At 40.6% G+C, this 13,695-nt stretch overlaps 1 protein-coding gene across 3 annotated transcripts in view; it reads right to left on the bottom strand.

Annotated features, from left to right (window-relative positions):
* The window catches only part of TBC1D8B (TBC1 domain family member 8B), a 110,221-nt gene that overhangs the window by 21,731 nt on the left and 74,795 nt on the right, over positions 1-13,695 (bottom strand). For 2 of the 3 annotated variants that reach the window (XM_074278595.1, XM_074278594.1), the window contains exons 6-13: positions 12,767-12,974; positions 11,944-12,111; positions 8,022-8,162; positions 7,307-7,457; positions 6,450-6,664; positions 4,779-4,896; positions 3,752-4,037; positions 156-285 (exon numbers count right to left, since the gene is read on the bottom strand). In XM_074278595.1, the coding sequence (XP_074134696.1) occupies positions 156-285; positions 3,752-4,037; positions 4,779-4,896; positions 6,450-6,664; positions 7,307-7,457; positions 8,022-8,162; positions 11,944-12,111; positions 12,767-12,974 (1,417 nt within the window). Of the gene's footprint in view, positions 1-155; positions 385-3,751; positions 4,038-4,778; positions 4,897-6,449; positions 6,665-7,306; positions 7,458-8,021; positions 8,163-11,943; positions 12,112-12,766; positions 12,975-13,695 lie in introns of all 3 variants that reach the window. The other variant, XR_012484280.1, reaches the window with a different exon arrangement.

Here is a 13,695-nt window from a genome sequence, read left to right as displayed (position 1 = left end):
AGTTGGGTTTTAAATGTTATTGATAGTTCTATTGGGATTTTCTTTACCTGGCCCTTGGGCGCTAGCCACCATGTTTCCCAGGCACTATTCAGTTAACAAAATGGGAACAAACGGCCAAGAAGCTCTATCAATGCTGTCACTATTCAAAAACTCACCTCATTTGCTTCTCTAATCAAATCTGTAATATCGACTTTAGTCTGTTGGCTTTTGGCATCACTTGTAGTTGAACCCTGTTGAACAGTGGAAGGCAGTGGGCTGTCCTTATTAGTGACATTGTCAAAGAACCTGTCAAAAGGAATATTAGTGTCAAAGTTCATGGGACCACAGATAATTAGGACAAAGTAACACCTGATTGTTGCCCTCTTTTGGGACAATAACTTTGCCCTTCATGGAGAACATATCCTCTTTCCTGCCTACAGGACTTTTCTTAGGCTTGCCTGAGATGTTCTACGTTCTCTTCTCCATCTACACATGTACTCCTCCTTCAAACCCCAGTTTAAGGCCTATCTCATGCAGGACACCTTCCCTGGCCACCGCAACCCCATCCTGTTCTTCCTCTTCTTGGAGTTTATATTTTGCTTCTAGTCTTTCATGGGGGATTCCACATACAAACAACTCTGCCCAAACAAGCTACAGATAGCATAAACTGGAAACAATCTCAGAAAGAAGGTGAGAATTAAGGAGAACCATAAAAGGCTTCTAAAAGAAAGCAGGGAAGTCAGAAGGCAGAGCTCTGGAAGGAGATGTTCCCAAACATGGGGGATCGCCAGCAAAAACATCTAGAGTCTAGAGATGGAGTGTCTTGTAGGAAGAACAGGAAGGAGGCCAGTGTAACTGGAATTCAGAGTATAGTGATGGAGAGAAATGAGGTGTAAGACTGGAAGATCCGGGGGGCTTACGGGGAAGGCAGATGATGAAGAAGAGCTTTAAAAATTTGTTGTTGTCCTTGAGCCATTTTTAAGTCATGTCCGACTCTTCATGACCCTATTTGGGGCTTTCTTGACAGAGATATGAAGCTATTTGTCTTTCTCCAACTCATTTTACAAATGAAGAAAGTGAGACAAATGAAGTGAAGTGACTTGCCCAGGGTCACACAGCAAGTTAGTGTCTGAAGTTCCATTTGAAACTCAGGAAGAGAAGTCAGACTACTTTGGCACCACCTAGCTGCAACAACAACTATTTGCTCCACTACAAGCTCCCAGAGAACGGATCTATATCTTCTCCCGGCATAATCTTGGAAAGTGGTGAGTAAATTATAGCAAGTGTGCCATCAATACTTAAAATGATTCTAATGACTCTGAAGGCAAGTGGGAGAGTGTTAGACCTGGAGCCAGGAAAACCTGAATTCAAATTCAGCCTCTGATATTTATTAGCTGTGTGACCCTAGGCAAGTTACTTACTCTTTCTTTGGTTGTTTCCTCAACTGCAAAATGGGAATAATAACAGCACTTACCTTCTAGAGTTTTTTTATGGTTGGAGAATGGCTGAATAAGTGATGGGATATGAATGTTATGGAATATTATTGTTCTATAAGAGATGACCAGCAGGATGATTTCAGACAGGCCTGGAGAGACTGACATGAAGTGATGCTGAGTGAAATGAGCAGGACCAGGAGATCATTATACACGGCAACAAGAAGATTATGTGATAATCAATTCTGATGGACATAGCTCTGTTCAACAATGAGATGATTGAGGCCAGTTTCAATAGATTTGTGATGGAGAGAGTACCCAGAGAAAGAACTGGAGGAAGGGAGAAAGGGGGTATAATCAAGATGATAGAAAGGAGCTTAAAGGACTTTGCTCTTCCTGATGTCCCTCAGAATCAACACCAGAGCAAGCCTCTGAACAGATTTTGGAGTGACAACCCACAAATATTTGGAGAGTAACAAATTTGCAGCATTTTAGGAAAGGTCTATCTCAACTGGGCAGGAGGAGGGAGGGGCAGGGGAAATGCAACCCAGCAGAGGCACATCCCAGGAAGGCCCAGGGAGGACAGGGATCCATGTGAGGAATCTAGTGGGAATCTCGTAGCCAAAATACAGCAGCATTGGCTCTATGCTAGTTCAAAAGCCAGTGGACCAGCACACTAGCTGTGAGACCTCCAATGCAACCACAGAAGGCAAGTAGTGAGCCTCTGAACTCCTGCATAACAGTAGGACCTAGCCAGACCTAGCCAGCACAGTGAGAAAATCTGCAGCACTGGCCCCAGGGCAGTGAGAAATCACTGTCACTCTGTAGAGGAAGCTCAGTACAATCTCCCCTGTGCCGTAGACCTCAACCTTTAAAAATAAGCAAAAAATAGCTCTGACAATAGATAGCTATTATGGAGACAGGGACGATCAGAACCCAAAACCCTGAGGATGCTAAAAGCAAAAATGCTTCCAGTTGAAGTTTCAAAGTGGGATATAAACTGGTCTCTAACTCAAAAGACTCTGTTGGAAGAATTCAAAAAGGATCTGAAAAGAGTTAGAAGAAAAATGGAGAAAGGAAATGAGAGCTTTGCAGGAGAGTTTGGAAAAGGAAACAGAAATTAACTGAAGAAAGTAACTCCTTAAAAATACATTTGGTGAAATGGAAAAAAAATATATACTGAAGAAAACCACTTCTTATTTTTTATTATTTTAAGAAGATTTGTATGTATGCATATATTGGATTTAACATATATTTCTATCATGTTTAACCTATATTACACTACTTGCCATCTAAGGGAGGGGATGGGGGAAAGAGGAGAGGAAACCGGAACCCGAGGTTTTGCAAGGGCTAATAATTGTCCATGCATGTGTTTTGAAAAATAAAAAGCTTTAATAAAGAAGAAAAAAATTTTAAAAAGAAATCTTGGGAGAGGAAATAGATTTGGCAAAATGAGGGAAAAAAAACCTCCTTAAAAACAGAATTAGTGAAATAGGGGGGAAAATTCCAATGAACAAAATAACTTTTTTAAAAGTACAATTGGGGGGCAGCTAGGTGGCGCAGTGGATAGAGCACCAGCCTCGAATTCAGGAGGACCCGAGTTCAAATCTGATCTCAGACACTTAACACTTCCTAGCTGTGTGACCCTGGGCAAGTCACTTAACCCTAGCCTCAAAAAAAAAAGTACAATTGGCCAAATGCAAAGAAATACAAAGATAAATGAGAAAAAATTTTTAAAAAAGAAAATAAAAAGGAGATAAAAAACTAACTGAAGAAAATAATTCACTAAAATTAGAATTGGATAAATGGAAGTGAATGACTCAATAAAACATCAAGAATCAGTCAAACCAAAAAAATGAAAAAAAATAGAAGAAAATGTAAGATAGTTCATTGGAGAGAACTATGGAGACTGAACATGGATCAAAGCATAGTATTTTCATCTTTTTGTTTTGTTTTATTTTGGTTTTTTTGGGGGGGTTTCCTTTGTAATTTTTCCCCCTTTGATCTGATTTTTCCTGCACAACATGATAAATGTGTTAATATGTTTAGAAGAATTGCACATGTTTAACCTGTATTGGATTACTTTCTGTCTAGGGAAGAGAGAGGGGGAGAGGGAGGGAGAAAAAGATGGAACCCAAGGTTTTGAAAGATATCTTTGCATGTATTTTGAAAAATAAAAAGCTATTCTTAAAAAAAGAAGAAGCCATTTGTTAAGTGCTCCAAAGACCTTTAAGCACGACAGAAATGATAGCTCTTCTTCTTATTTATCATTTAAAGCAAAGGAATTGGGTTAGATGACTTCTCAGATTCCTAGAGTGACTTGACAATTCTACCAGTACCTGTTTAATACTGTGACAGCTTCAGCATCATCTTTACATGCCAGCAATGGTCCCATGTTATAGTCAAGCACTGCCAGTCCCAGCTGTAAGATGGCTTTTATGCCATCATAGAAGAAACAGTCCACAACATTCACGGCACTTTCAATAGGAAGCACACTGATAAAGAGGGTGAGGAACCAGGAGAGGGAGAGCGAGGAAAAGAAGGTCATGTCAGTCATGTGACCCATCAGCTGAGGAAGGTGCTCTTTGATCAGTTCCTCAAAGACTGCCTGATCTACCAAGGCACCTGTGGAGGAACCAAAAAACATTTCAGACTTGGTATTTATAAGACTTTCTTTACTTTGATTTGACCCAAGAGATTATTGAATGGTGCCACAGGATGACCTCAAGACCCTCTCAGATTCTTGGGATCCATCACTAGATATGGGACTATCTTATCTCTCCCTCTTGGATTTTAAGCTTTTTGAAGTCAAAATTCGGTAAAACACCCACAGGAGCTAATAAGTACAATGTCACACACTTAGAAGCATTTAATAAAGAAGGATCATCCATGAATAACTTAAGCAAAGAAACAAGGTCTTAGTTAACTACTAGAGGCTGGCCATCTTTTGAGAAAAGGTATCTCCAAACAATGATCATTCTCAGAAGACACTTATGTGGAAACACAGATATCTATGTTTCCATATAAACATGGGAAGCTAAGCTCACTGACTATAAGCACTCCCAAGATACCCTCAAAAAAATTTCCCAACAGCTCTGAAAATTTCATGTTGATTCTGCATTAGAAGCTGGAGAATGGTCTTAGGACTTCTATTTTGTTAAGAATCAGAGCAGGTTAGCACTTTTAAAAATTAAGGCAACATATTAAAGAACAGATAAAATGAACACTAAAAGTCTCCTGAAAATTATTTTAAAACTGTTTGATTTTCTGTTTCAACTTCTGTAACTTAAGCCAGCAATTTTATTTCCCTGGTCATTTGGTTTATTATTTCAGAAGAGGCAGGCATTTACTCTAAACATGTTTTACCAATAATCCGCTGATTAAAATAATCAGGCAGCATACGTTCACACACAGCGACTAAAAGCCAAAAAGCTGCTTCTTCTTTTGCATACAGAAGTAACACTGATGTCAAAATGTTCATTGCCTAAAATTGAAGAAAAAATACATTATGTGTAGGTAGGACAATTTTAACCTCCACATATGAAAGGAAAGAGTTTCAGGTTATATTCCCAATGATGTAAATTGTGTCCCCTTTAATCTTTGGGGGCCCTGATGTAAATTTACCCCCTTTATTGGGGAGGGATCAGAAAGGAACCTTTGGGGGCAGGGTGCTCCTGACTCTCCAACTCTCCTGGCTTCTGGGAGGAGCACAACCTTCCCAGACAACTCCCAGATTAGTAATCTCATTCAATTGGAAATCTTGGCCTGGGGCATAGTCAACATCCTCTATTGAGTTGCTCAAACTGCTCCCTGGCTACAGGCCAAGACTAACCTGATACAACCAAGAGTTTGTCAACCCATTTTTGCTCATTCCTAACAGGAGTTTGCCTGCTAAGAAAGCTGTTTTCTTATCATAAATAAATCCATTCTCGTGCCTGTATTTATTGGGGTTTGCAAATTCTTTCCAAAACCTTAAGGGGGATCCCATTGCTATTAGGGGATCTCTTACCCTCAATTCTGGCACCTCATCACCAACAGGGTAATGACTGGATCTGGAGGTGGGCAGGGCATTGTTTTTGTATCTTTGACATTACATGCCTAAATTGCTTCCCCAAAAAGATTCAGTTAGTTTGCAATTCCATTAGCAATGAATGAGTGAATCCTGTTTTTCCACAACCCTACCAGCACTGAGTTTAATGAACAGGGCCAATTTGGTAAGTGCAAAGTAGCACCTCAGAGTTGTTTTAATTTATGTAAGAAGTAAGAAATGATATACAAGAAGTTTAGAGAAACATGAGAAGATTATTATAGTGAAGTTGGACATTTTCTCAAAGATTTTTTCAGTTTTTTTGTGTTTGGTTTTTATAATTTGTGCTTCAATCATGAAAACAAATTTTTAAAGGTGGAAAACAAAGCCAGGTAAATCTGGAAGGGAAGAAAAAAACAGAAGTAATTTTTGCATTAAAAAATTCACTCTATTTGGGTTTCTTCCCCTTCAGTAAATTGTTCAAATCCTCTGGACATGTTGCAGCACAGGCAGGTGGAGATGCAAGGGGCTGCTGGGGAACTGACTGGAGGAGAGGGAAAAGATCAAGGATATCTATAGATATGGAAGTTATTTGTATAGTAATAGTAAATGAAAATCCCCTGGGGGTGGGCCAGGTAGAGAGGGAAAACAATTCAATAACCCAGTAGAAAAAGTATTGCAAGAGCCCAATAAACAGTTATAGATTTATGCACTCAAATTCGATTTTAAGAGACCTCTTAATAAATAGCTAGGAAAAATTAATTTCATAGAAAAGGAAGCTGAAGACCAGAGAGCTAAAATGTCTTGTCTTATGCTTAAGTATACTTAGCTCTCTGAAGTATGGCACTTATAATAGCTATATAATAACATATATACATATAACATAATAACATTATGCGCTATTGACTCCTACCGGGCTCACATCTGCCAGTTATGATTAATAGGGTTGGATTTAAGGAGATTTTATCTTTTGGATTATCAACAGAGTTGGGCTCTCTTGGCAGTCATACCTGGCAATAGCCAATTCTCGGGTTCCGGTGCGCATATGCTGTGAGTACCCGCCTCAATGCAGATATACCAGTGTCACTTTGAAAGGCAGGGTGCTCAGGTAGGGAGCGACGCAAGTCACGTTCGATTTCATCAGTCGCTACCGTATATGTCCCTAAAGACCGCTCCACCAGGTCAGCATAATAGCCAGGGTTGGTAGTCATGTCATTAATAGCACCTGAAAAAATGATATTAGCAGACAGAAGAAGATGATAAAGCTGCTTCTTCTTCTTTTTTTTTTTTGGTAAATTAAACACAATGAATTGAATTTCAGCAATTTAAGTTTCTCCTTTATATTCAAATAATTTTTCTTTTAATGGGATAGGGAGAAGGAACTGGACTTCTGCAAAGTGTTTCCAAGTAAGATGATTCCCTCCACCAATTCAGACAGGCAACAGGTCTGCAGTATTGGGACCTAGAGTTGCCTGGGGCTCTGAACATCAAGTGACCTAAAAAGAGCAGAGGCAACTCTCCCTCCCTCAAAAAACTGGTGTTCTCCCTTAAGCTCTTCAAGATAACCCACTTGCCTCTTAAGTGTTCAATTACTAGAGTAATATTTGAGCAACAGAGTAACAACCACCCAAAACAAGCCATGGTTTTATTTTATTTGAAGGGCACGAGCCTTACCCAAGAAAATGATGTTTTCATGAGCTGGATTTGACTTTACTTGTTTTAATCTCTAGAAGTATTTTTATTTAGGTTGCTACATATTCTACCTACAATATTCACTTGATCAGTAATTGGCAACGTGTGTGTGTGTGTGTGTGTGTGTGTGTGTGTGTGTGTGTGTGTGTGTGTGTGTGTGTGTGTGTAAAAATACCTGAAAAAAGCAACCACAGTTCTCCTCTTAAAGTCTCAGGAATACCCCTCACAACCAAGTCTCGCGTCTTTTTTGTCCGAATCATGCTAACGCCACGGCCATATTCCACAAAGAGTATATTCCACGATTGTTCCTTCATCTTTTCTTTCAACTATAAGAGAAAACTCAAAGCAACTCATCGTGACAGGAAAGAGACAGCCCAAGCACCTTTACTGCGCTTCCCAACATTAAACTGTAATCAAAACCTTGGATTGAGCAAGGTCAATAAGAGCCCTCTTCTTAGGAAGGGTTTGAAGACTCACTGGAAAAAAAAAATTCACGGGGTCTGATCGTGCCTCCCTGATGCATTCTTTGTTCCTTGGGTAGATCATTAAGAAACAAAGAAACAAATGAATGGGGAGAGTACGCTGTGAAATTCTATAAAAATGCAATTATTATTATTATTTGATTTAGGCAAAACACATCCTGAATCCTTTGGTTCCCCTTTATCATCTCAACCACTAGGCAGATAACTATCCAATTCTGTGGATGAGCACAGTTATTATTCCACAGCTGGCTTTCATTGTTATTCCTTAGCACAAGACAGAATTACATTCATCAGACGGGAGGGAATTTTAACTCTCAAAAGGAAGATGTTTTCCCATTGTGGTTCAGCTTTGCCTTCATTTTCAGATCTCCATCTCGGCTATTAGATGTGCAAAGTCTGTTTTCTTACCATTTTGGAGTCAAGATTCTCCAAATCTTGAGGGTGGAATTCTGTCATTAAAGCTTGTGTGCTCACGGTCTTGCCACAATCTCTCTGTCCCATCAGAGAGGGCCCCTTGGAGGCGTTCCCGGGGTCAGCACTGGGGCCGGCCTACAAAGGAGAGTCAGAATGTTACCAGGATGACCTGGGTGCTTTCCAGTCTCCATGAGAGAAACCCTTTTCAGAATCCTAATGTGGATTGTAAGCCGCATTTTGAAAATATCTCCCTAGTAATAAATAAGCTATAATCAGAGATTGTCTTCTCTGCTTCTGGGCTATCAGGCCATGATGGTATCTCTCTAATTAATTTCAGGGCACAGTGAAATTTAATTAGCAAACAGGCTTTTTACCAGCTGAGAGGCTAAGACCCAAACAAAAGTCACTTCGGTATTCTGAAGTGTTACATTTCCTAGCAGCAGGTGGGGGGCCTCCTGGGACAATGCAGAATGCAAGATGAGGCAGAAAGGAAAATTCTCCCCAAAAGCTAGATATGACACTAGGCTTGTGATACTAAAATAATGGTCAGGAAGGAAGAGCTAAGCCAGTCGATTTTGAAGTTTCATTGATGTCTTTTGCCTTCACGTCACGGGCATTTCAGGGGTAGGGGACCCTTCTCACCCCAGATGGAGAAAACCAATCAAGCACAAATATATGCTGGCCACCCCATCCTGCCTCGGGAGCTCCCCATCTCTCAGTCACAGATTTCTCGGTCTCTCTTCCTTGCTTTTTTACTTATTCAGAGTTTAGCTTCCTGGTAGACATCTTTTCGATGACATTGCTGTAATCACTGGGTAGATTATTCTTTGGGCTCTGCATCGGTGTGTACAGACTTTTCCATGTCTCTCTGAGTTCCTCAAATTCATAATTTCTTCCTACAAAATCGGATTTGTTCCATTCGTTCACAGTAGGGCTGAAGGTTTTTTTGGTTGTTATTTCTCAGTGGACGTGCATTTCTTTGCTACCAACAAAGAGCTGCCCTCTGCTTCTGTCTCTGACTTCCCACCGGCATTAGCCAAGCAGTAGGACTGCTTGGTAAGACAGAGAAAGCAATTTAATCTCATTTCTTGCATGATTCTAAAATGCCGTTAAGACCTGAATTATTTCTTTAAAAAAATCACTCAGTAATAATTATAGACTTAACTGGTAAATGGCATTAGAGTCTAGATATTTTAGCATGCAATCCTTTAAAGAAAGGTAAAAATTCAAAGTAGTCATAAAGCTTTCAGGTAAAATGCAGGCCTTATTTAGCATTTGGCCCACTTGGTGGCAGTGTTTCCTAAAAGGAGAAATGATGGTGGGGCACCAGCAGGTTTCCCAAGTGCTGTCTTACAACTGCAAACGCCAACATTTCAACAAAGGTTTCAGTGCCTAACTCAGTTCTTCTCTCTTCCTCATTTCTTGTCTTCAAACTAAGGGACTGCAGTACTCAAACGGATGCCCCCTCCGATGTCCCAACTTCCGGTTTTCTCACCATTCAGATTTCCTCTGAACTACTTGTCAGCTGCTCTCAGAGTAGATCACAACCTGCACCTTGCCCTCAGCTATAAGGGGCCCATTTCCATGTTCATCAACTCCCAAGTTTCTTAATCCTTTACTATTCCATCTTTTGTTAGCCCCTTTATAGGTTATAAACCTTTAACCCTGTTCTTTAATCTCACAATGACCTCTATTCTCCAGCCCTCAATTCTTTACCAGGCCACATTATTCCTGGGACTGGCTATTCTGTCCTTCTTTTCCTATCTTGACAGCCCTCCCCAAGGTAAACCAACTCACCTCAGTACTATCCTCCACCCTTAACTCCTTTGTCCTAGCACTGACCATCTAGCTGTCCCTAAGGCAATTTTTTAAAAAAAATTATTTTTTGAGGTTACATTTCAGTGGAGGGAAACAGCACATAAAAAGGAGGTAAACAAGTCAGCAGTGCAGTTGAGAGAGGGACCAATCTCTAGGCCTAGGCCTAGGCCCTCTTCTTAAGTTGGATTGGGGAGGAACCAACCAAATAGGGAGAGGCTATTTCCAGTGTGAGACTTAGTCCTGGGGTGGGAGGGAGAGAGTTTCCATGGTGCAAAGGTTTCAATGGCAAGGTAGAGAACATTCTATGGAGGTGAATGAGAAAAATGTTTCTCTCTCAACCTTGAAAAAATCCCCACTTGATCTGAACATGCCCACTAGCCATCTCTTTCCTCCCCTTCCTGGATAAATATCTTGAGTTTCAAATTGGAGCCTTAACTTCCTCTCCTGTCCTTCTCTTCTAAACCCTGCCCAGTTTGGCTTCCAATCTCATCACTCCACTCAAACCGCTCTCTCCAAAAATTACCAGCGCCAAATCAGGCCTTTTCTCAGTCCTGATTTCTTCCTTCTAAATACCGCTCTCTTCTAGTTTGGGGGGAATTCTGTTCTCTCCCGGCTGCTCCTTCTCAATCCCATTTGCTAATTCCTCATCCAGATCAAGCCTTCTAACTGTGACTCTCCCCAAGGTTCTGTCCTTGTCCTTCTTTTACCAGGAACTCTTGATTTTTGGGGGTGGTAGGACCCTTGGGCAGCCTGGTGAGGATTATTCTTAGAATAATGCTTTTAAATAAATTAAATACAATACCTTAGGTTACAAAAGAAAAACAATTATAGCAAAACAGTTATCAAATGATTAAAAGTAACCTTACATCACTTCATAGACTCCAGATGAAAAATCATTGCTCTGTATGATCTCCTTTAGTGATCTTATCAGCTCCCAGAGGTTCCATTATCATCTCTATGAAGATTATCTGAGATCTACATAGAGCTCCCTATATCTGCCCCTAGACTGCTGAGCATTTTCTCTAAGAAAGCCAAACATTCTATAGACATCTCAAATTTAGGATGTGCAAACCAGAATTCATTATCTCTGCTCCTTCCCTGTACTTTCCCTCAAACTTCAGGCTTCTGGACTTTCCAATCCCTTGACAGAACTGCTGGACAGAATATTAGGGAGCTAGCTAGAGGACCTGGAATGAAGGGGGAGGGTTGTCACGCAAGAGCAAGGGATAACGAGTGGACAGACAAGCTCTAGTACTATGTGTGGATTCCCAGAAAGAATCCAGAAGAGCAGCCCATGATGTAAAGACCTTACAAGATTGTTTTTAACTGTCTTTATATCTCTGGAACCTTGAAAATATCTAGCACTCCTCCTAAGCACATGGTAGGTGCTTAATAAATGCTTTGTCGATTGACTAATGGAAGGCATGGATGTGCTGTTGAAGGAATGCTCATATTGGTGGATCACAAATTAATTCAATTATTAGAAATTGTGTAGGTGTAGCTTGGAAGATAACAGGTGCTATTACCAAGAGGCAGCATGGAATGATAGATGGACTGCTAGTCTTGTCTCAGACACTAGATGTCACTAAACATGTCACTAAACCACCTTCCTGGGTCTCAGTTTTCTTATCTATAAAATGGAAATTATAATAGCCCATACCTCTCACGCTTGTTGTTAGGAGTTAATGAAATGATACTCATAAAGAATATGCAAGTCTTTAAAAACTGTATTAGTTTTTCAGTCGTGTCTGACTCTCTGTAACCCCATTTGGAGTTTTCCTGGCAAAGATACTGGAGTGCTTTTGCCATTTCCATCTGCAGCTCGTTTTACAGATGAGGAAATTCAGGCCAACAGGGTTTAAGTGACTTGTCCAGGATCACACAGCCAATAAGTGGCTGAGACCGGATTTGAACTCAGGAAGATAAGTCTTTGAGTCTCTAGGCTTGGAGGGCTATCCACTACAAAGCCACCTAGCTACCCCAGAGCCCTCTATACATGTCACTTAATACCACCTCCAGCACCACCAGTATTATTACTTTTGGAAGGATGAAGCACCATCCAACAGAGCCCTGAGAAGAAGAGCTGCTACATAATTACCTCTGTGCTAACATCCTGCTGTGGAATGGACGCTGCTCCACATGCAAGTTTCAGTCTTGCCACAAGCTGCTCAAAATCTTTGATGTCAGCGAATCGAAAGGCTTTCTTTCCTTTAATGCTAATGATGATTGAATGACTATAGTCCTCTATCTTGTCGACAGCAAGGACCTGAAGAGAAAAGAACAAACATGAGCTTTATTTTTCACACAAAGCCTCAGAGACAGTAGTCTCCTGATTCTGTGGTACAAGAACAGGTCCTGGCATTTGAAACCTCAATATTGACCCACGGAACCTTGGGCTAAGCCATTTTATTTCTGGAGGAAGAAGTTTTGGCCTACAAAATACAGTGACAAAAGATATCATTTGGCAAGATCCCCCTATGCCTGCTGGAACTTTCCCTCCCCAACTGTCTCTTCTATATATACTTTAATGTGGACATGTCTCCCTCTGGAAAAAATGCAGGCTTCTTGAAAACAGAAATTTCTGCCTTTTTTTGATAACTGTGTCCCCATTGCCTAGCATAGGGGCCGGGACTTCAGAAGTGTTCGGGGACCAATTTTGGCAAGGCTCACCAAGCTCTGATCTAGTCTCTCTTTGAATCGCATGTACCTTGTGAGATAATGGCTCTTAGCTGGTGGGTGTTGGGGCTGGCCTCTTGTCACCCAGCGTGCCGAAACAAGTCACTGAGTTTCTAACTAGTAAATAGTTATTCCACAACACAACAATGAAATTAATACAGATAAGTTTAAAGAGGAAACTCTCACCCAATTTTGAACAGAAAGAAAAACGTTCTTTGGTCTGTGAAAGGCCTCAACTCTCCTACCTCTTTTAGTGGCAGGATCACACTGCAGGTACTGACGTCCTGACTGACAAAGCAGATGTAGTTATCAAAAATACACATTCTCCCATGAGTAACCATATGGCTAGATGGCATCCGTAAGAAACATTCATGGATTTCTTTCAGGTTCTCTTCTTTGGGGAGTCTAAAAAATGAACTGAAGTGCTCACTGCGTGCCAGGTTCTCCATTGCTCTGTGGAAAAAGAGTAAAAGATGGGTAGGGATTCAGCAGATGGAGATGGATGAGAATGGACTCAAAAACAGCTCAGTGGTACAGTAGACAAAGTACTGGGCCTGGAGTCGGGAGTCTTGAGTTCAAATATGATTTCACATGCTTCCTAGCTGGGTTGCTTCTTGTCTGTATCAGTTTCCTCATCTGTGAAATGGGGATAAAAAGCAGTACCTACTACCTACTTCCCAGAGTTGTTGTAAAGATTAAATGAGATAATAAGTAAAACTCTGAGCACAATGTCTTTATTTAATTTATTTTATTTAAGCACATAGGTGCTTAATAAATATTTAATTATTAATTTATTTCAGCACAAAGGCTAGCAATTATTATTATTACTTAAAAAAAAAAACCAGGGAACAGAGTGAATGGAGGTGTGAAAAACATGGAATGGCTAAAGAATTTGGGAAGGTGGTGAAGCTTGCTAATCTCAAAAGGTTACCCATCCTGGTTGATAGGAATTGTTTGTGTTGGGTGTCTGATGCTCTGTTCATGGGGTCTTTATTCAGTCTCACTCTGCTTGGACCTCTGAATGACACACTAAAAGACACAGTCTTTGCCTGCTGGGATCTTCCAGTACGGTGCCAGAGATAGCACTCACATAAAACCAAATAAAGCAAAGATTATTATACATTATAAGAGTTAGGATCACAGAACTCTAGCAGTAGAAAGTTCTTTAGAAACC

Source organism: Sminthopsis crassicaudata, chromosome X (assembly GCF_048593235.1).
Source record: "Sminthopsis crassicaudata isolate SCR6 chromosome X, ASM4859323v1, whole genome shotgun sequence".
In the NCBI taxonomy this organism is placed as follows: Eukaryota; Metazoa; Chordata; class Mammalia; order Dasyuromorphia; family Dasyuridae; genus Sminthopsis; species Sminthopsis crassicaudata.
This window is presented reverse-complemented; position numbering and strand designations above follow the sequence as displayed.